Source organism: Pristis pectinata, chromosome 3, assembly GCF_009764475.1.
Source record: "Pristis pectinata isolate sPriPec2 chromosome 3, sPriPec2.1.pri, whole genome shotgun sequence".
Classification (NCBI taxonomy): domain Eukaryota; kingdom Metazoa; phylum Chordata; class Chondrichthyes; order Rhinopristiformes; family Pristidae; genus Pristis; species Pristis pectinata.
This window is the reverse complement of record NC_067407.1, coordinates 64,170,816-64,193,699: the sequence shown is the minus strand read 5'-3', so window position 1 is coordinate 64,193,699 and position 22,884 is coordinate 64,170,816. Positions and strand designations below refer to the sequence as shown.

The window sequence follows — 22,884 nt, the reverse complement described above, 5'->3', positions numbered from 1 at the left end:
CATGTTTACAGGCAAGAACACAACTTTCCCTCAGCATCTTTCATATCTGATGAGATCTCTGGCACCCAGGAGTCAGTGCTGGAGCAGTGGATTGCCTTCCAGTACCCTATTGATAGTCTTCCATATGTTGCTATACAACTATTCAGTCAATACTGGTTGATTTTATTCCAATGTGATCTCAAAGATGCCTGTACAGTGGAGAATATCTCAAATAGAACTATTGAAATTTAGTAGATGGTCACTCTGCAACATTGGTGTTGGATTTGAATTTGGTGATCTGGTTAATAACCCTGTGCCTCACCTAGATTGATTCAATTTCCATTTCAGCACTCCCCTGACAGCACAAATGATTCGTGAACACAAAAACTTCTAACTAGCAATTTTTAAATGACCACTTTTATTCAACTGCCCAACACTTTATTAGAAAAAAAATATCAAGCTGCCCTTACCCAGCTTTACCACAAGACAATCAGTTATTTCAAGATTTAAAAAATAGGAATTAAAAGCTAAAAGATTTTCTTTTTGTCGAATTTCTAAAGAAATTTATAAATACACAAATGTTACCATTTTCTAAGCAGAAGATCACAAATACTTGTAGAGCTAAAATACAGTGCAGCCTTTCTCAAAGAATAAGAGGTTTAACGGTTCATTACCCATTTAAAACCAGTGTTAGGACATTTATTCAGAAGTATCAACATCTGGAACCTATTGATTTTCCATTCCTTGCACCGTTTAAATCAGGATTCTGGGAAGTATTAAAGTGAAATTACCATTTTCTTATTAAAAGGTGTTTTTGACTTTAATTCCAATTCCAGTACAAAATGCATGTTTAGTTCCACTAAGGGAAGAAGTCAAGCGTGGGCATGCAGACTAAGCTGCTTCAATTAAGTTTTGAGTCGACGTAAATGATCTGCTGTAAATGCTATTGGATAAAGCCATTGTTCACTTATCCTCTCCTTGTCTCATCAGCTGATCGTATATGAGGATACATGCACTTCAAACAGAAATTTCTGCCTCAAAAGAAAGGCTAGGCTGATGATGATCTCTTTTATAAGCGAGGGATATGGAGAACATAGCTCATTAGTCTTCATGTGCTATTTATTCCAAGCTATCAGAACCATACCAGATCAATACACAGAAGATTTTAAAAAATGCATAGTGGACAATCTGTCAGTCAAAGGAACGCACGTATCTGCGTCAGATCAACATGTAGGTAATGGTCAAACTATATTCAGACTGCACACAATATCAATAAGGGAATGATTATTTTAGTAACGGCTTTAATGTGCAGGTTACAGATGGCTTAAAGGATAGCTTCCAAATGGATGACTAGCTGCACTTCTACACAACATGATTGAAATGTAAGCATTCATAACACCAAACACTGGGTCACTTCTTCACAGGATCCATTCCATGATCATATAAATCTGTTTTGATGTAAATGATGCCAACACTATAAACTTGTTTATTGCAACTAATTAGTGAGAGGCTACACTGTGAAGTCAGAATGCTTTATAAAATGTAGTATAATGCCCAGAGTATTATAAAGAAGATGAAATTGACATTTGTCGTGGGCGGTGTATAATAGAAGCTCAAGTCCAGTAACACAGCTCACAATATAGTCCTGCCACAAGAACATATGAATAGTGACAACTGGAGCAGGTTGTGTCACCAACAGCTGGATTCACTTCACTTAAAGTAATGCAGAGGGCAGTCAGGACAAAGAAGTGAAACTAGACAACCAGGTCGAAGTCATCTCTCTGGAGGGGAGAAACAAAAAGGAAAAGTAATGAACGTCTTCCAGTATTATACTAATCAACAATTTATAAATCATGTGTGAATTAAAACACCAATTTCAAACATATTCTAGTGCAACCTAAACATTTACAATCTTACAGAAAAACAGAAATACTGCAAATTCATAAGTGGTCAGGCTAATACTTTGAGTGCAACTACACACCAATATCATCAGTTCAGATACTCACCCCATGGCATTTAGTTTACACCACACCTCCCTCTCATCTCAAATATCCAACAGCCCAACCAAACTCTTGGTCACTTAGTCACAGCCATTAGAGCCATACAGCCCAAAAAGCAAGCCCTTCGGCCCAACTCATCCATGCCAACCATGATGCCCACCAAGCTAGTTCCAGATCCCTCTAACCCTTTCCTATCTATGTACTTGTCCAAGTGTCTTTTGGATGTTGTTATTGTAGCTCCCTCAACCACTTTCTCAGGCAGCTCAGTCCAGATACGCACCACCCTCTGCGTGAAGAAGTTGCCCCTCAGGTCCCTCTTAAATCTTTCTTCTCTCACATTAAACCTTTGTCCTCTAGATTTTAATTCCCCTTCCCTGGGAAAAAGACAATGTGCATCCACCCTATTTATACCCCACGTGATTTTATACACCTCTATAAAGGTCACCCACATTCTCCTACGTTCCAAGGAATAAAGTCCTAGCCTGTCCAACCTCTCCCTCTAACAGGTCTCCAGTCCGAGAAACAACTTAAAATCTTTTTGAGTAGTCTTCATTTATTTTGTTAATATTTTCGTGGTGCTTTTTTAGGGTTATCCAGGCTGCACAAGTGCATTTTCCATTAACAGCCTTTATTTTCATCCGTTTTCATAAATAAATCCAGGAATCATAGAGTCAGAGTAATACAACACAGAAACAGGCCCTTCAGCCCAACTGTTTGTCCATGTTTGGCCCATTTCCCTCTAAACCCTTCCTATCCATGTACCTGTCCAAATGTCCCTTAAATGTTTTTATTGTATTTGCTTCAACTATTTGAAGGGAAGATCCTGCCTGACCAACCTACTGGAGTTTTTTTGAGGAAATCTCAGGTAGGGTGGATAAGGGAGAAGCTGTAGATGTTGTGTATTTAGACCTTCAAAAGGCCTTCGACAAGGTGCCACACAAGAAGCTGATTAATAAGATGAGAGGTCATGGAATTACAGGTAGGATATTGGAATGGGTGGAGCATTGGCTGGTTGGCAGAAAGCAAAGGGTGGGAATAAAAGGATCCTGTTCTAGTTGGCTACTGGTTACTAGTGGTATTCTGCAAGGGTCGGTGTTGGGGCCGCTTCTTTTTACTTTGTACATTAACGATTTGGATGATGGAGTAAATGGTTTTGTGACTAAGTTTGCAGACAACACCAAGATAGGTGGAGGAGTAGGGAGCATTGAGGAGACAGGAAAGTTGCAGAGAGACCTAGACAGTTTAGGAGAATGGGCAAGGAAGTGGCAGATGAGATTCAATGTTGAGAAATGTGCCGTTGTACACTTTGGAAACAGAAATAAATAGGCAGATTATTATCTAGGAGGAAATTCAAAATACAGAAGTACAAAGGGACTTGGGGGTACTCGTGCAGGATACCCTAAGGTTAACCACATCAGCGGTAAGGAAAGCGAATGCTATGTTGGCATTCATTTCGAGGTATAGTGTATAAAAGTAGGGAGGTGTTGATGAGGCTCTACGGGGCACTAGTGAGGCCTCATTTGGAATACTGTGTGCAGTTTCGGGCCCCATATCTTAGGAAGGATGTGCTGATGTTGGAGAGGGTTCAGAGGAGATTTACGAGGATGATTCCCGGAATGAAAGGGCTTACATATGATGAGCATTTGTTGGCTCTTGGACTGTACTCACTGGAGTACAGAAGAATGAGAGGGGACCTCATAGAAACATTTTGAATGTTGAAAGGACTGGACAGAGTAGATGTGGCCAAGCTGTTTCCCTTGGTGGGTGAGTCCAGGACCAGAGGGAACAATCTTAGAATTACAGGGTACAGGGTTAAAGCAGAGTTGAGGAGAAATTTTTTTAGCCAGAGGGTAGTGAAATTTATGGAATTCTTTGCCACGTACAGCTGTGGAGGCCCAATCATTGCAGGCATTTAAGGAGGAGATAGATAGTTATCTAATTAGTTAAGGTATCAATGGATATGGGGATAAGGCTGGAAATTGGGGCTAGAAAGGAATAGTTTTTTTTCCTCTCATGGACATTCCCCCATTTCTCATTTGTTTTTCCCTTTCTTTTCTTTGGAGCAGACTCGATGGGCCAAATGGCCTACTTCTGCTCCCTTGTCTTGTGATCTCTGGCAGCTCATTCTTATATGCACCACCCTCTGTATGAACTTGCTCCTCGGGTTCCTTTTAAATCTTTTTCTTCTCACCTTAAAACCTAGTTTTTGATTCCTCTTCCCTGGGAAAAAGACTGTGTGCATTCACCCTATCTATGCTCCTCATGATTTTATACACCTCTATAAAGTCACCCATCAGTCTCCTCACTGGATGATCCAAGAATATCCTCTCTAAGCAATGTTGTTATGTCCTCCCTCCCCCTCCCTTACCTGTACCTTTATCACACCTACAGCACCTGTAATGTGGGAAATTGAGCTGCAAGTCCTACACATCTCTCAGCCATGTTTCTATTAATAATGTCCCAGTTCCCAGAGCCAATCCACGCCCCAAGGTCATCTGCCTTACCTGTTAGGCTTCTTGATTGAAATAAATGCAGTTTAAACTTCAAGTCTTTTCTTTTTTTTGCTGTGGTCCTGCCTGTCCCATCTACTAAACTTGCTCTCATTGACTACAGTATTTGCCCCCAACTTCTCAACTGCCTCATTTCTGCTCAGGGACCCACCTCATGGCCAATCTAGTTTTAACATTCAGATAACATGCGGATGACACTAAGATTGGAGGTGTAGTGGACAGCGAGGAAGACTTTCAAAGCTTGCAGAGGGATCTGGACCAAATGGAAAAATGGTCCAGAAAATGGCAGATGGAATTTAATGCAGACAAGTGTGAGGTGTTGCATTTTGGAAGGATAAATCAATGGAGGACATACACAGTAAATGGCAGGGCACTGAGGAGTGTGGAGGAACAAAGGGATCTGGGAGTTCAGATACATAATTCCCTGAAAGTAGAGTCACAGGTAGACAGGGTTGTAAAAAAGGGCTTTTGGCATCCTGGCATTTATAAATCAAAGTATTGAGTATAGGAGTTGGAATGTTTTGGTGAGGTTGTATAAGTCACTGGTGAGACCAAATTTAGAATATTGTGTGCAGTTCTGGTCGCCAAACTACAGGAAGGATGTCAGTAAGATTGAAAGAGTGCAGAGGAGATTTACAAGAATGTTGCCGGGTCTTCAGGAGTTGAGTTACAGGGAAAGATTGAGCACGTTAGGACTTTATTCCTTGGAGCGGAGAAGAATGAGGGGAGATATGATAGAGGTTTACAAAATGATGAGGGGCATAGACAGAGTTAACGCAAGTAGGCTCTTTCCACCTAGATTAGGAGAGATAAGTACGAGAGGACATGGCTTTAGGGTGAAAGGGGAAAAGTTTAGGGGGAACATTAGAGGGAACTTCTTCAAAGAGTGGTGGGAGTGTGGAATGGGCTGCCATCTGATGTGGTAAATGCAGGCTCGCTCTTAACTTTTAGGAGTAAATTGGATAGATACATGGACGAGAGAGGTCTGGAGGGGTATGGGCTGGGGGCAGGTAAATGGGACTAGCAGAAATATGTTTCGGCACAGACTAGAAGGGCCAGATGGCCTGTTTTCTGTGCTGTAGTTTTCTATGGTTCTATAAAGAGCTGCAAGTGGACAGGATCGTACACCATGGGTTCATACAACAAAGCAAGAAATTAACAAACTATGAAGCAGAGGAAATGTTGTTAAGAAAGCAAATATGACTATCAGAATCACACAGCAAGGTCCTGCACCTCACATATAACACAAATGATTTGTTAATCTAATTTGGAGGTGTTATTTCTGGGAGGAATGCTGGCCAGCACACTCACTTTAAATACCACCACAAAAGCCTTTTGCATTCACATGAGCAAGAGAGAACAAGAGAGACAGTGCGTGCATGTGCGTTTATCAAATGGCACTTCGAAAAATGCAGTATTTTCCCAAAAACAAGTCTCAGCCTAGATTTCATACTCAAGTGGGACTGAATGCAACCACTGAATTAGAGGTAGATGGGCTATTGAGCTGCTAGCAGTGACACAGGTGAGCCCATTCCACCTTTTGAGTCTCTTGCAGCTGTATAAAACTTTGGTTAGGCCATATTTGGAGGATTGCATGCAGTTCTGGTTACCACATTATAGGAAAGATGTGAATACTTTACAGAGACGGTGCAGAAGAGGTTCACCAGAAATTTGGATTAGAGAGTATTAGCTTGAAGGAGAGAGGTTAGACAAACTTGGTTTGTTTTCTCTAGAGCGTTAGAGGCTGAGGGGCAACCTGATAGAAGTATATAAAGTTATGAGAGGCATAGATAAAGGAGACAACTTTTTTTTCCAGGATGGAAATGTCAAATACGAGAGGGCATAGGTTTAAGGAGATTGAAGAGGAAAGTTTTTTTTTTAGAAACAGAGTGGTATGTGCGTGGAGCGCACTGCCAAGAGAGGTGGTGGAAGCAGATATCATAACATTTAAGCAGCATTTACACAGACACAAGAACAGGCAGGGAATGGAGTGATATAAACCACATATAATAAGATATGCAGTTTAAATTGGAACATCGTGGGCCAAAGGGCCTGTTCCTGTGCTGTACTGTTCTATGTTCTTTCCAGCAGAAATCTTCACCATAACCTCCTAGGTCTTGTAAGTAAAAATGGATCATTGTTTCACAATGCTGTCCTCTTGATCTATACAACCAAAGCTCTTCTATAGCTTCCTATCCAAATTACGTCCAGCTGGCAAGCCAGTTACCACACTCCTCCCAAGAAAAAAAAATCATATACTGGTAATTAATAAATGTTAACATTCGACTGAAACACAACATAGTACACAACAGATTATGAAGTGTGCTGCTTTCAAACAGAATAAATCAGAATACCAAAATTCATTAAAAGACTAGTTTAGACACATCTTGTTGACTGGTAGGTTCAAGACCATCAAAAAAGCAATAGATTTGAGGAAGTTGTTACTATAATTCTTACCTCTTCATTATACTCCATTACATGTCGTTTGATCTTTGAAGAGTCCACCCAGGTTATAAAGTCTTCCATATTTCTGAAGGTTCAACATGAAAATAATAAGCACATTAACAGATAGTCAAAAAGTATTTGAGTTACCTAGGACTAATGTTGGTAAATCTCAGAATTATCAGTTTTACATTGCTTGGTCCCCCTGCTCCCCACATTGCCATGTATCTATGTAATGCACTTTCCTCAATAGCAGTACTGAACAGCTGCCCACAAACCAACCTATTACCTACTCATGTCCAGATCTCAACAGCATTCGCTCTGCACCAATTCAATGTTCTTAGTCTGTGACAGGTGAGATTCAAATATGGCGCACTGAGGCAAAGGCAAATTTTGTCATCGATGTCTGCCTTTACTCCCAAGACAGCAAACAACAAGTCTACAAAGCTCACCACTAACCGCAATAATAAATGCACACTCACCTTTAGCAGTTCTCCCAGCCCAAGCTTGGATGAAACACAGATTCTTCCCAAACCTGAACTGCTTAGAGTTCAATCATACAGAAAAAAATAGAACTTCTAACAAATTCTAAAACTTAAAACAAAAAAATCACTTCTAATCACACTAGAAATCTATATTATGTAGTCATGAGAGATTATTTAAAAAAAGACTTGGGATGATGTTGAAAAGCCTTTTTAAATTAACAGACTATAAGGAAAGAAATTAACAAGCTACCTGGGTCTCACAGAGTTGCTCTTCCATTAAAATCTTCTGCAACATGAAAGTACTCTTTGCGCCTTCTCAGATCCAGTGCAGAATCTCCGTGCTATTCTAAACACTGAACAATTTGAACAAGTTTTCACTCTGTCGTTGAACTCTTTTGCAGCACAGCCTGCAGAGTCACGTCAAATCAGTATCCACCAATTCAGGAAATCTACGGGCAAATACGCAGATCCTGAAACTGCTGCCTGTCTCACTGAGTAATAATTGTTAATACTGGAGCTTTCACCATCACTGCTCCCTGAAAATGTGGTCCACAGAAATCTTTAAAAATTCCTTTTTACAGAGTTGATCCTATTTTCCTTCTGGACAGAACTGGTGTCATAATAAATGTTCAATCACACAGAAAACTATAGTAAAGAAAAAAGGTCTTAAAAATGGCCTGGTGTATGATGATAGGTGTTAGGACAACTAACAGAAATTTCTTAGTTTGTATAATATTCACAGGCAAACTACGGATAACTGCTTCCATCAAGCAATATGAAGGGCAAAGCTCTTTGTCTGGTACTCCTCTGGCTTGGTCTACCTGCACCAAGTAATGGGCTCAGTCCAGCATTTCATTTCCAAGGTTGCAAACCAAAGCATGCACTACCTCTGCTACCCAGAATATGATGAATCAACCACAACAAAAAATGGTCTTGCGCTATTAGTAACTGCCTGATGAATTCATTCTCTGCCACTAGGAGGAAGCACGTCCCTTAGAACAAAGCTCACCACACTATTGCGCGCTGTACATTCTGATATTCAAAATAGTCGGATGGACCTTGCGCAGAAACCCTGGAAACTCCTCAAGGAACTGCTGGCTCTTCTCTTTTCTTTTTCCATCTTTTTATTAATTTTCAAATTAATACATATAACATCAGTAATTATACACATAATACAAAGAGATCGGGAGGACAATCATGACATATATAATCATAAAGAATAAAAAAAAATTCTAGGCCCCACAGTTTCTTGGTAAACGAATATATTACAAAAAGTCAAAAGGAGAAAGAAAAAGATTTATTATATAAAAAAACCCAAATCGAAATAAAAAATTGTAAGTAATAAAACGAAACAAACTAAAACAAAAATTTCAAAAGAAAAAAACTGGACTGATATTTTTCGATGAACAAAGAGCATTATTATGTCGTCAACTCCGCTCCTCTACATTCAAAGATTATTGAAAAGGGATCTATATCATATATTGAATAAATGGACTCCAAACTTCCTCAAATTTAAGCGAAGAATCAACAGTACCACTCCTAATTTTTTCTAAGTTTATACATGCTATAGTTTGAGAAAACCATTGAAAAGTGGTGGGAGGTATTGGATCCTTCCATTTAAACAAAATGGATCACTTGGCCATTAATGTAACAAAGGCAATCATACAACAAGCAGCAGCAGATAGGTGGCCAGATTCCATCATTGGTAACCCAAAAATTGCAGTGATTGGGTGAGGTTGTAAATCAATATTCAATGCAGTTGAAATAATGTTAAAAATGTCTTTCTAATATTTTTCCAAAAGAGGGCAGGACCAAAACATGTGTGTCAGCGAAGCCATCTTCGACTTACATCCGTCACATATAAAAAATGGGCTAGCTTATCCTTAGACATATGGGTCCTGTGAACCACCTTAAATTGTATCAGAGAGTGTCTGGCACACATTGAAGATGTATTTAACTAATTAAAGAATTTTCTTCCATGTCTCTGTGGGTAAAAGTATCTGGAGTTCTCTTTCCCATTCATTCTTAATTTTATCAAGTGTCTCTGGACGTATTTTCATAATTAGATCATAAATTATTGCTATCAATCCCTTCTGATAGGGATTAAAACCTAAAATTGTTTCTGTAATTTCAATTTTATATGGAGTCGGAAAAGAAGGCATAGTAACTTTTTAAAAATTTCTAATCTGTAAGTATCGGAAAAAGTGTGATCTAGGCAAATTGTATTTATTAGACAACTGTTCAAAAGATAAAAAACAGTTATCATGCTGGCTCTTTATGCAAACATGGGATTCCCATGCAATTGGTAGCCATTCTTGGCAAACTATTTCCCAGATGCATTTTCGGGTTGGACTCCTCGAAGTCCAGTAATGGAGCACAGATTTACAGGAGTTTCCCAGCACACAAGATGAAGAGTCTGCCTGCTGAACTTGTCAGTTTAGATTGGGGAAGGAACAACAAATCCATGCAGTGAACAGGAACAGGTGCAAACGACAAACTATTTGATAATTAACATTTTTTTCAACTGAGTGCAACAATTGAAAGTATTTTCACAAAATGTGTTTTGGGTTTGATTTTGAATAGTGCATTTAGTTTTACTTTGCTCTATTATGAACTTGTTAAAAAATTGTTTCATTAACTTTTAACAGTTCTTGAATATTTTTAAATGCCCAAGTCAATCTAAGTTTTTTTTGCAGGTTGTCACGTTTTAGTTGACTGTCAAGTCTACTTCAGCTGCTCCACATGAAGGGCTTGTTCACAGATATGACATTAGTTCAATTTTCCTCAGTGAAAAATCCATCACCATTCTCTCTAGAGTGGTACAAATTCATGAAGCAAAGTAATCCCTAATTGGTCTTCCAAACACAACTATTGTCATTTTAAGGTGTAAAAAGAAATTAAGTGTTTGATCAATGGAGACAAGAGACTGCAGATGCTGGAATCTGGAGCAACAAACAATTTGGTGGAGGAACTCTGGGCCGAGCAGCATCTATGGGGGGGGGGGGGGGGGGGGGGAGGGGAGGAATCGTCAACGTTTCAGGTCGAAACCCTGCATCAGAATACCAAGAATGGAGGGAGATGGAGAGAGATATAGCCAGAATGAAGAAGAGAGAGGGAGAGGTGAAACAAAGGTCAGAGACAATTAGTGGATTTTGGGGTGGGGGGGGAGGGGTATGGATGGATGATAGGCAGATGGAGCCAGGTAGGGGAAGGGTTGTCAGACAGAGTTGGGAGACAGAGGCAGGCGAAATGATAGATGGAAGCAGACAAAAAAAAAAGATGGGGCCAGGAGGGAGGAGGGTAGGGTGAAGGTGGAGACAGCTGCTAGAGGGAGATAAGCAGGAACACAAAGAGCAACCAATAGTGGACTCTGCTAAGTATTGGTAGTAAAGGAGGGAACCATTAGGGGAGAGGTGAAGGGCAAATGGAACTAGGATCAGATGGGTGAGGGGGTTTAAGAGTCAGTGGGTGAAATGAGTGGGTAGTGGGTGGATGGAACTGCGACTGTTTGATTCATGTCACATATGCTCCATGACCCCCTAGTCCCCAACTGTAATCTCAAGGCCATAGATACCCACAGACAAGAGGGCTGCTGAGCAGTTTCTTCCGATGTTTGCCAAACTCGCCTTCAAGCAGGATATGAGACAACATCCCACCCTCAACACCCATCCACTGACTTCCAGTGCCTGCTTTCCCCAGAAGGTGAAGCTGTCACCTCTAATGCAGTGGCCCACATAAGAACACAGGAAAACAGGAGCACGACACTCAGGCCCTCAAGCCTGCCCCACCATTCAATGTGATTCAACAGACCAGTGATGATCAATGCTGGTCTGGCTCAGGCCTCGTCTCCCCTTCTGTGCCAGTTCCCTGTAGCCTTCTATTTGCTAATCTTTCAAAGAAATTATCAGTCTCCTCTTTAAATTCTCCCCATGATTGAGCCTCCAAAATCTTCCAGGAGAGAGAATTCCAGAGATTCACCACCCTCTGCGAGTACGGGTGTAAGTGACCATCCTCACCTCTCCATACAGCTCAAAGCAGGTGCCAAATAGAAGCAGCTGGGCACACTTACATTCTGCCTCCTCACACATTCCCTGACTGCTGAAAATTTAAAACCATCCCTGGAATCAACATCTATTTCTCTCCCTCACCACCAGTCATCTGACCACATTGAGAGTCTATGTCTGCATCACCTCAAGACTGGAATTCTTCACTGCCGTTTGAACTAGCCTCCTAAATCCCTTCAAAAGCTTTAGCTAAAGGATAATTTGACAAACCATATTTGCATCTCCCGCTTCTCAGTTCCACTGGCACCAGATGTCTCAGCACATCCATTTCAAAAGTCCAGCCACTGTTTCCCATCACCCCACCCCCCCTCCCCATGGCCCACCCCACCATACCTCAGTAACTCTTCCCTCTGTACTTTTCATGTGCATGTGTTCCACCCCAATACCACCTTTCTCCCTCCACCACTGTAAATCACATGATCAAGAGCTACAGAGCAACACCGAAGACCTTTTTAATCTAGTTTCAATCACCTTTCCTACTTTGAATAAGCCCTGCTAAGTTCTCCTCTTGGAAGTCGTCTTTCATGCCCCATTTTGATCTAATGTTCCCATGTATTAGCTGCTCATCACATTATCTTCCTCCTGACAGTAAAGTTCTCCAAGGCAATTGCCAATATTAAAGGATAGTGTATAAACAGATTGATCTTTAACAACTAAATACCAGAAGACTGAATTACTCATTTAAAAGGACAGCTTGGAGATAATGACAAGCAACTGTGGAACAAAGACATCTTTCACACACCTACTATTAAAACACTTGCAAAACTGCTGAAGGTCACAAAAATAGTATAATGAAAAACATCCAACACAAGGGTAAAAAAAAGAGGGATTTTTTTTTAACTTCAAGTAAAAGAATCATTAGTTTGAAAGGTCAAGATTTCGGCTATATGCACCAAGTTGCACAAAACTCAGACTCAAAACCAAAGCTACAATTTCATTTTGGATATAAAATTATTCAGATTTTATTCTAGATACACGAAATTAATGAGAGGTTTATGGATTGTAATATTATAAATTTGGCAACAGGAGGCAGGAAGAGGGTTAAAGCCTTGGCTCAAATTTTTCTGTGACATTTGATCTTGTACATGGATTCTGGCTTCTAAGCAGCCTCCTTCAGCTGGAAGGGGAAATTAGTGAACCACCGATTACTTCCCAGCTTCAAGACAATAAGTCCTTCTATACTCGAGAAGCCAGAGGGAGGTTTTGCTGTGGGAAACTGCAGCTTGAACCAGACATTGAAACATAACACAGATTAGTTCAAATGTCAAGGAATGCTGGGACTCGAGCTCATGGCCTACAGCCTTGTCTGTAAACCTGGAAGCTTGTGTTTCTAACCCCTGCGCCTTCCCAGATCCACAGGGGTAGGGGTGCACAAAGTACAGGTGTTGTGGGTGCTGAATAAGAGGAGGCCAAATAACTAAGAGGAGGTTAAACACCGACCCCTTTACCTTGACAACCAGGTTCAAATCCAGCAGACTTTCAAGGTTTCCTCTACTTATTGGCTACGAGGACACCAAATGAATTGCGTGCAGACAACCTCAACCCAAACATCAAAGATGGTGAGTCCACAGCTTGAAACTGGCACACATGGTAAAGGTAAGCAGTGGGTGTTGTGGGACATGGAAACATCACAATTCTATACATTGTGGTTGTATGCAGTAGATGGATCTGAGTCATACCCTCATTTCGCTTACTGTTCTCAAATGATCCTACAAGTTCAGCTGGCCATGCATGATCTTTACACCAGGTGCCTAAATGTAGATCATTTTGTTTCTTCAGCTCAAACAACCCCCTTGAATTACAACATTTAAAACTAAAAGCTCAAAAGCAAAAAGCACCCTAGGCAAGGTAACATGAGCCATGACATCCTGGAACAAGTAAATAACCAGCTTGCGATTTCGTCTTGTTGGTGAGATTAACCAGGACGATATCAATAGGAGATTTTACCAGAGATCAAAACGTCTAATAACCATAGTAACCACACTCGTTACTGCGAGTTAGCATCTTATGAGCACTTTATTAGAGTGATCTAACAATTGACACTTCATGGTAAAATACTGCAAGATATCACAATTAACACCTAACATGTACACTCTCTCCACCAACACAAAGTCCCTACTGCATGCTTCCCGTTTCCCTGAAATATTTGGGAACATTCAACAAAAATAGCATCTGCGGTGCATGGCTCCTTTCCCAGAAAGATTCCACTCTTTTCACCTCACACCATCTACATTCACTGTTCCACCCTCCCAAGACAAGCACTGCAGAGAAGTGGCAGCACTTGTAGCAGAAAGTGCTCAAAGCAGAGCAGATCAGTCTGCACCTAAAAACAAAAGAGTTGGTCTGTGGTCGAGGTACAAACTCTTCATTAACATTCTGGAGCTGCAGCTATTTTCCAAGACATTTATTCCAAGTTTTTAAAGTTGTTTTTAAGAGCTTCCTCCAGTTCTGTGCATAAAGGGATGAGCTTTCTCATGACTTTTTAAAAAAATAAATGGAGAACATCTGCTCAACAGAATTCAATAACCTACTTCCACAGCTGTTAATCTTATAGGCACAGCTGAAGAATCTACACAGAAAGGCACAGATGATAATAGCATTGGAGTCATGTTTGAAGGGACTTCCTTCTTGGAATCTCATAATCAAATATTATGCTCAGTCCTCCTTAACATGTTTCTTGTGAATAACAGCAATAGTTTGAGAAATGGATTGGGAGTTTAAGTGAGGGTGGGGTTGACTTGTGGAGTAAATTGTGGAAAGAAGAGTCACAAGAGGAGCTTCTTCTGGAAACAGGCAGTTATTAGGCAAAGAATGACGTGACAACACAAAGTAAGAGGATATTGCAGAAGCACAGAGGGAAGCAAAACATTAAAGTAGGTCTGCTTCAAGTTTAGAAAATGTGAATAACTAGCAAGACTTTTGATGAACAAGGTTTTGACCCAGATTCTGCTGCTTGCTGTCGCTTTACTTTTTTCCTTTTAAGTTTTTGTATACAAATAAAATTTAACTGGGCTTGCTTCACCCCTTAAGAAAGTTTCTAAGAAAAAAGCGTCACATCCTTTCACTGAGATACCACAAAGTGTGGCCTGCTGGAGTTAGCACATTTACCAAACACTCCTTTCCTGTCAGGTCTGCAGAGCGCTGCAAGTTCCTGCCTTGTCCAGAACATGCATTTATTAGTCAGTGCCTCATGGGGCGAGAAATAAAGGTAGTTATCAGGTGGTGACACAGCAGAGTGGAGTGCATCACTGCAACCCATGGGCCAAGCATTTCTCTCTTACATTTCTATAGGCTTCTCATTTACATAGAAATGGCTGCAACAAGACTGGATAGGCACTGGGACATAGTTTACTGCAAACTAGAATACAAATAAACCATCTCACGTGGCGCAAAGACTGAACTGAAAAGTTAATAGGAAGGTGCAAACTACAGACTAGGGATGAAGTTTACAAGAGTTTAGGATGGTTTAAGATGATTGCAGATCTAACAAAATTTGAATGTGGTTCTGCAAGTCTATTGGCTGTGTCACTCAATAGGACACTTGAGGATAGAAGATAGCACAGAGGGCTTTATACCATGGATGATCCCTCCTCTCCTCAACCAGCAAATTCAAGACATACCAGAGATCAAAACGTCTAATAACCAAATCTGTCTGGCTGAGTTACAAAGTACGCTTCAAACACCTGCTCTATCACTCGAACATCATTGTTTGAAAGTTCAATTTATTTCCTTTTCCTACAAACTTGCTGAGGTTGAGCACAATCTGCCTTGGCCCATGAACATGAAATCTGTATTTTATGCCTTTTTTTCCCCAAATAAAAGTGATGTTAACCTGTAACTGAAGCAGGAAACAACAGTCAGAACTATGATCTTCCACATGGGCAGGCTGAATCTCTGTCTGGCCCTCAACCACTGATGGATCTGCCACTGAATCAGTGTCCTACAAAAGATTGTAACATCAGTGGTATTATCTGAATTATTGATTTACATACTGCAAATACATCACTTAATTGAGTAGGAGACCATCTTGTTCTAGTCAAAAAATGGATCTCCAGCTGAACACTGGGAAGAGCAAAACTGGTCTTCACCCATGACACCAACCTTCCCAGCTTGTCTTACACTGAGTTAGTGTTTCAAAATTTAAAATTCTTTTCAACAAGCAGCTTAATTATCAGGTCACCATCACAAAGTCTGCCTATGCAGAATACCCATTTCCACTCCACCTCAGCTCATCCACTCTCAGATCCTCATCCCTTTGTCACCTCTATATTTTACTACTCTAACACCACCTTTCCTAGTCTCTGAATCTCCCCCTCTTGTAGGTCAGTTTTGGTCCCAGACCATATTCCAACAGCTTACCATCCCAGCACCAAAACACCTCAAATTTAGAATTCTCAACTTAGTATTTAAAAATTTCCAAGGTCTTACCATTCATCATCTCTGTAAAACGATTTGCAGAATGTCTTCTGAAGCAGTACCTCATGGTCGAGCAAAACTTGCCTCCACTCTAGTGGCTGCAGAGTCCTGTATGAGATCTTCAAATGAGGTCGGAGGTGCTTAAAAGGGCCAATGGGAACATGGGAACCAGTGCATTCCTCCCACCATTCACGTTGGGTTTTGTGTGCACTTCTGACCAATGGGCTCAAGTTTCTCAGTACCTCGCTGGATGCTTCTCCTCCATTTTGACTGGTCGGGGGCTCCAACAAGTATTATTACATGCTCCATCTTTCTCTCCAATTAGATTCCATCATCTTCAGCCCTTTGTCAGCTCCACCTATCAGCTTCCAGATTCTCCCCTCCCCCATCTGCCTGTCACACCCCCACTCACCTGGATCCACCTGCCAGCTCTTGCTCTACCCCCCCCTCTCCACCTCTTTACAGTAGCTATCTCCCCTCTATCTCTCAGTCCAGATGAAGGGTCTCAGCCCAAAACATCAGATGTCCATTTTCCTCCAAGGATTATTACACAGTTTTCCAAGAAAGTTTCAAGAACAACCTCAAAACATTTTTATCACCTTGCTGCAAAGCTCTTGTCACGACAGCTCAGAGTGGAAGGACTGCTTCAGGAGTTCGTGTTGGACATGCCAACTGCAGCAGACTGAACGTAATCAGAGCCTTGATGCTGGGATATTGGTTTGGGAGAGAACACATGGGTTTGCTTATCCTGCTTGTGAACTTGGAGAACATTGAAGAGTCAATATTGGCAATATCTCTCCAGTGCTTTGAAAATACATACAGGATTGCATCTATAAAGCATAAAGGAGTACAGATATCATTGCTATGCAGTACACGATAAGCTTACAGCCTAATTTGAGGGTCTTGGTTTTCAAACACTTTTCTTCAGATACCCAGAGGCTGTCCAAGCACACCAGAGGCAGTGATGAATTTCATCATTATTTGCTTTGATTCTCAAGATATGGAAAATATATTTTCCAGAGTCGTAGACTTTTGTTGTCAAAAGGCAATGTTGTGCAGAAGCTGTTGGTTTAAGCAAAGGCTTATTCTCTTGTATGCTTCAGTGAACAAGTCAGTGATGATTTGGAACTCTGCCTCTGAATACACATTGTCTGCACACTGTAACTCGATGAATGTGTTCTAGAGTGAAGGCAATACAGGTTGAACAGTTTTCCACTTGTTTGGACAGAAAGACAGAGGAATACGAGCCTAATGCAGGCAAATGGGATTACTGCAAACAGACATCACCGGTGGCATGGACGTGGGCTAAAAGGGCACATTTCTGTGCTGAACAATTCCATGATTCATCCTGTAGATTAGCTCTGCTCTTACAGGGAGTTTGTGGGAGGCAAGGTGCAATATTGCAGAGAGAAAGATAAAGAATTGGGTTGGATGGATGACGCAGCCTTGCTCGATTCCAGGTCTGAGATGGGCCACTGCTTAGGAAAAGAGTGCATGTCAGCATTTAGTAGATGCAGATTGACATTGAGTTTCTGAGGGCAGCCAAGTTTGAGAAGGACTGTCCAGAGCCCCTCTCATTTGACAGTCAAAGGTTTTAGTGAGATCAGAGGAGTCCACTGATGATGCTCTCTGTAATTTTCTTAGAGTTGTTACATGATAAAGATCACGTCCACTATGGCTAATGGAATCTACACTGCTTTTCTGCCATGGGAGGTAGTTGAGGAAGACTCTTGCAATGACTTTCCCTATAATAGACAACAGGGAGAACCCTTCCGGTCAGCTCTTTTCTTAATGGACATGATCATGTTGGTTCTGAGGCTCCCTGTGGCACTCATTCCTCTTCCCAGATGAGAGATGAGGTTCTGCATCAGAAGTTCCTTGCCATCAAGTTTCTGAACATTAGGCAGGATACCATCTCCTACACAGACCTTGGGGTCCCTTCAGTTGGGATATGGCCCTTTCAAGGGCCAATCGATGTGGCTGGCAGTGAGACTGGACTGGATGACGTATTTTGGAATGCAACTGCAGGATATAACAGTCTGGCTGATCACAATGTGAACATTCCCTTCATAATTATAAGCTATACGAAGCCAGCCAATAAGATGATTTATCTAAATGTTGGTAGGGCTTCATGAGCTGCCACAACTCAAAAGATGGGGAGTGGGCATCCACTGGCTAGACTCAAATATTCCACTGGATGACAACCCAGAAATCAAAGCTGGAGCTGCAGTCTTCAGTTAACCAGTCTGTTTGGGACAAGTTTTGGACCCTGCCTTTTCTGACTCAGTCAGAGCACACCATCAGCAAGTCAACAGCAGATCCAGGTAATAACATTGCAGGGAAAGCAGGTTACAGCTGGCAGCTAGATGACACTTCAAGAAATAAGAACAGACAATGCTGGATGAACTCCACTGAACTTCTGACAAAGAGTCGCAGTCCTGAAATATTGACCGTTTCTCTTCCCACAGGATGCTAGCAGACCGGTTCAATTTCTCCACCATTTTCTGTTTTTATCTCAGATTTCCAGCTTCTGTAGTTTTTTTGTGATTTTCATTTACTGTTGAGTTCACTGCTACTTCTCCTCCAGGAATTCCAACCTGCAAGTTGTTCTTCTCCACTCTCCAGCAGGATTTCCACCCGTCCCTTTCATCTTGCTCACCCTCAGTCGTCTCTCTTTCCCTCTATTCTTTGGTAAGGTGTTGACCAAGATTCACCTCCACAGACACATCTCTGTCCTTAACAAATGCCTCTTCAACTCATCCCACGTGGATTTCTACTCAAATTCCACCCTTCATAATTTGGATCCACTCAGGTACGTTCAAACTATCTAGTGTTTCTCAAGGAAGTGTTCTCATTGCATCCCAAGTTCCATGTCATATTCCATGTGTCAGTAAAGGCAAACTCTTGATCTCTCTCTGCAACACCAGCTTACTCCATCTCAGAACTGCTGTGGTCCTCGGCTCCACCTCAGTCTCTGCTGCAATTGTTGCTGCAATAAACGACTTTTTCCTTTCTTTCTGATGTCAACAATCACAAACTTCAACAGCTCTTAGATTCCAATATCCATCCTGACCCCTTCTCCCACCTGCCCCGCCCTCTCACCCCATCTCTTCCCCCTCGTTCCATCCCTGCCATGTTTACACAATCCTTTCTGATCCCCAACAATCAGTCCTCATGAGAGGCCTCAGCTTTGTCCCCCCAATATCTCCTCCTTAGTTCAGAACCTGGCAATGATGTGTTCTGATAAAGTGCCACAGACCAGAAACATTGACTGTTTCTGTATTCACAATGCCTCCTGTTTTTCCCAGCATTTTATGGTTTTAATGAGATTTTTTTCTGCTATTTATGAAACTTCAACAATCTGATTTAGCATCAGTAAAGACGTTGAATAACACTGGTTAGAACATGGCTTTAGTTCAGTTCCTTCCTGCTCTCTGACTAAGGAAATACACCCATTCAGTTCCGAGCAACAGTGATGTTATCAACAGCCATTTTTTAAACAGAAATGGATGCATCATTAGAAAAAGTACACACACAAATCAAAAAGGATGTTCAGGTTAAACCAATTACTTGGAAATGCTGATTAATTGTATAACACAAATAATCAGTCTATGGCTCCAGCTCTCATAAAAAGGGAAATTTCCTTTTGTAGGGTTTGAGGATGACTTGCTTCTGCTCAGTTTCCTTGGGTAAAGAGGTGGCTGACAAGGCTTATGTGGGAGCCACAGACTGCCATAGTGAGGTTACTGGTGTTTGACAGGATGGGTGAGTGGGTAATACGAGGAGCTGCTGTGGTTCTCACACCATTTGCGCCTGGTTTCCACATGCTTTGAGAGCGTCCTGAAGCATTTCCTCTGTCCTCGTGGTACCGCCTTGGAGTTTGAGTGCCTATTTCACAAGTCTGGTGTCAGGCTTGCAAGTGATGTGGCCTGCTGAGTGCAATTCAAGCCTTGATGCTGGGAATAGTTGGGCTAGGAGAGGACACTGACATTGGTTCACCCAACCTGCCAGTAAAGGATTTTGCAGGGGTGGCATCAGTGGTACTTCTCCAGTATTCTGAGGCACCCATTGTAGGTAAGAAGCATACAGCGGGGGGGGGGGGGGGGGGGGGGGGGAAGAGAGACAGGCATCATTGCTGCTTGATTGATAAATATAGTACAAATGGTAATTATATAGTCACTAGAGGGCAGCAAAGCACAGGCAATGGTACAGTTACCCTGCACATCAAAATATTAACCAATTGACATCGGATCTGGAAGTTAATTAAGTCTTCCACAAGGAAGATTTGATAGCGGGGCAGGGGAAGGGTGGTGTGGAATTACAGCAGGCTGGAAAATATTTCGCTCTTGGTACTTTGACACAAATTCAAAATTTCAATACTATTATCATCAACCCACACTCAACACCAAAATTTCCGTGCCAACACTCAGTTTCCACTGAATAACATCTTGACAAGTAACTTGTAAGATGTTGATTGCAGTGAAACAGAATTTGAGATGTACAATCTCAACTGCTATCAATAATCCAACAACCCCTTCTAGTTCCAGAACTTCTACATGAAAGGTGGCTTCTCTGACAGTGTAGCTCTCAATAGTTGCTATAAGATGGCTTTGTGGACACAAGTTCTGTAGACACGCCGTTAGGATTAATACTCAGGACCCGCAGTGCAAAAACACAATGCATCACATGAGAATAAGGCTGAAGAGATCTGCCTGTCCCACTGATACTGGTTGATGTTGAAGATCTCCAGCACCAGTTTAAGAGTAGAGATTTTCCCATAACCTGGTTACTTTTCTCTCTCTCAACCAACACTATCAAAAAAAACTAATTAATGACAATCTTTTGATGATCTCAGCAAGTTACTACCGATGGAATTTACTTACACGACACCTCGCATCACACTTAGTGCACCTCAATGGCCTGAAGCTTGCAGTTCGCTAACCTCAAAAGAAAGCTGCCACAGAAATCTGCCATTTCTGCGGTGTGGACTTTCCCTTTGCCAATCTCAATTACTGTTAGGCGTCAATTCTGAGCGATCCCTGGCATCCAACAACAGCAAATTACGCTGAATTATTCTCACAGAATGTTAAGGTGGAATTTTTAATGAATATATGAAATAATTTACAGAATAATGAAATAACTCACAAGATTAAGGTAGAAACTGAAACAGGAGAAAAAAAAAGTCAAAATCCATTTTATTGGAAAGATTTGAGAGAATTACAATACAGCTGTGCCTGGCATTAAAATAATGACAGGACTTGAAAACCATCTCTATCTCCCACACCACTCTAACTATTAAGCCCAAGCATTATATCAAATTTCCATTTTCATTGACTGTTTAGATAGGGTCGATGGGGTCAAAAAGTTTATCGCTGCATCATTCCAAATTTTCACGCAAGCTAAAGACAGCTTTCTTCGAATTTAGGTCACAAATGAGACCAGTTGACTAGCCTTCAAAACATTCACATTGGGAAAACATCAAATGCTTTCCACTTCCGTCACCCAACAGTAGCAAACATCAATTGGTATTGGTATATTATTGTCACTTGTACCAAGATACAGTGAAAAACTTGTCTTGCATACCAATCATACAGGTCAATTCATTACACAGTGCAGTTACATTCGGTTAGTACAGAGTGCATTGATGTATTACAGGTAAAAACAATAACAGTACAGAGTAAAGTGTCACAGCTACAGAGAAAGTGCAGTGCAATAAGGTGCAAGGTCACAACAAGGTAGATCATGAGGTCATAGTCCATCTCATCCTATAAGGAAACCGTTCAATAGTCTTATCACAGTGGGGTAGAAGCTGTCCTTAAGTCTGGTGGTACGTGCTCTCAGGCACCTGTATCTTCTACCTGATGGAAGAGGAGAGAAGAGAGAATGACCCAGGTGGGTGGGGTCTTTGATTATGCTGCCTGCTTCACCAAGACAGCAAGAGGTAGAGACAGAGTCCAAGGAGGGGAGGCTGGTGTCTGTGATGCGCTGGGCTGTGTCACAACTCTCTGCAGTTTCTTGCGGTCCTGGGCAGGGCAGTTGCTGTACCAAGCCGTGATGCATCCAGATAGGATGCTTTCTATGGTGCATCGATAAAAGTTGATGAAAGTCAAAGGGGACAAACCAAATTTCTTTAGCCTCCTGAGGAAGTAGAGGCGCTGGTGAGCTTTCTTGGCCGAGGCATCTATGTGATTTGACCAGGACAGGCTGCTGGTGATGTTCACTCCCAGGAACTTGAAGCTCTGAGATGAAGTTTACAGAATACCTTCAGCTGTGCCTCCAACAACAGAGCTCAGATTCCACTCAGAGGAGATTCCAGTGCCCATTCATCCAGTCTTTTTCCCAATTCCCACCACTGTCATCAAAAAGCCACCTGGTACAAGTATGCCAATTCAGGGCTGTTTTGTCCCATGGATAATGAAGTCAGTAGGATCTGGTTCAAGAGCATCAAAACACACTTCAGTGGCCTTTTTAGAAAAATATATTCATTTTTCAGAATCTAGGTCTCACTAGAAAGGCCAGAATTTTATTTCCATCCACAATAATCCAAGAAGATGAGTGCCAGCTACTTTCTTAAATCGTGGCCATCCTTCTGGTGAAGTTGCTGTTGTGGAGGGAATTCAAGGATTTGGGCCCAGCAATGATAAAGGAACAGCAATATATTTCCAAGTCAAGATGGTGTGTGACATGCAGTGGAACCTGCAGCTAGTGGTGTTCCCACATGCTTAAAACCCTTGGCCTTGTTGGTTGGGTTGTGGGTTTAGGAGAAGTCTGGGCAAGTATCTGTAGTTCTGTGGAACATTTTGTTGATTGTATACACTGCAGCCACTGTGGAAGCAAGTATGGACAGCTTCACTTTCTGGGGATTTACAAATGGAATTCAATGTTATGCACCCCCACTTTTAATGTTGTGATGAAAGGAAAGTCATTGATAAAGCAGTAGAATATGATTGAGCCGAGAACCCTGCCATGAGGTACTCCTGCTGTGACG

The 22,884-nt window shown here is 41.6% G+C and overlaps 1 protein-coding gene across 2 annotated transcripts in view; it reads right to left on the bottom strand.

The window, feature by feature from the left end:
• Positions 1 to 377: 377 nt before the first annotated feature.
• The window catches only part of imp3 (IMP U3 small nucleolar ribonucleoprotein 3), a 173,489-nt gene continuing 150,982 nt past the window's right edge, over positions 378 to 22,884 (bottom strand). For both annotated transcript variants that reach the window (XM_052012455.1, XM_052012456.1), the window contains 2 exons: positions 6,947 to 7,019; positions 378 to 1,760 (listed from right to left, as the gene is read on the bottom strand). In XM_052012455.1, the coding sequence (XP_051868415.1) occupies positions 1,734 to 1,760; positions 6,947 to 7,019 (100 nt within the window). In that variant the 3' untranslated portion in view covers positions 378 to 1,733. The remainder of the gene's footprint in view (positions 1,761 to 6,946; positions 7,020 to 22,884) is intronic.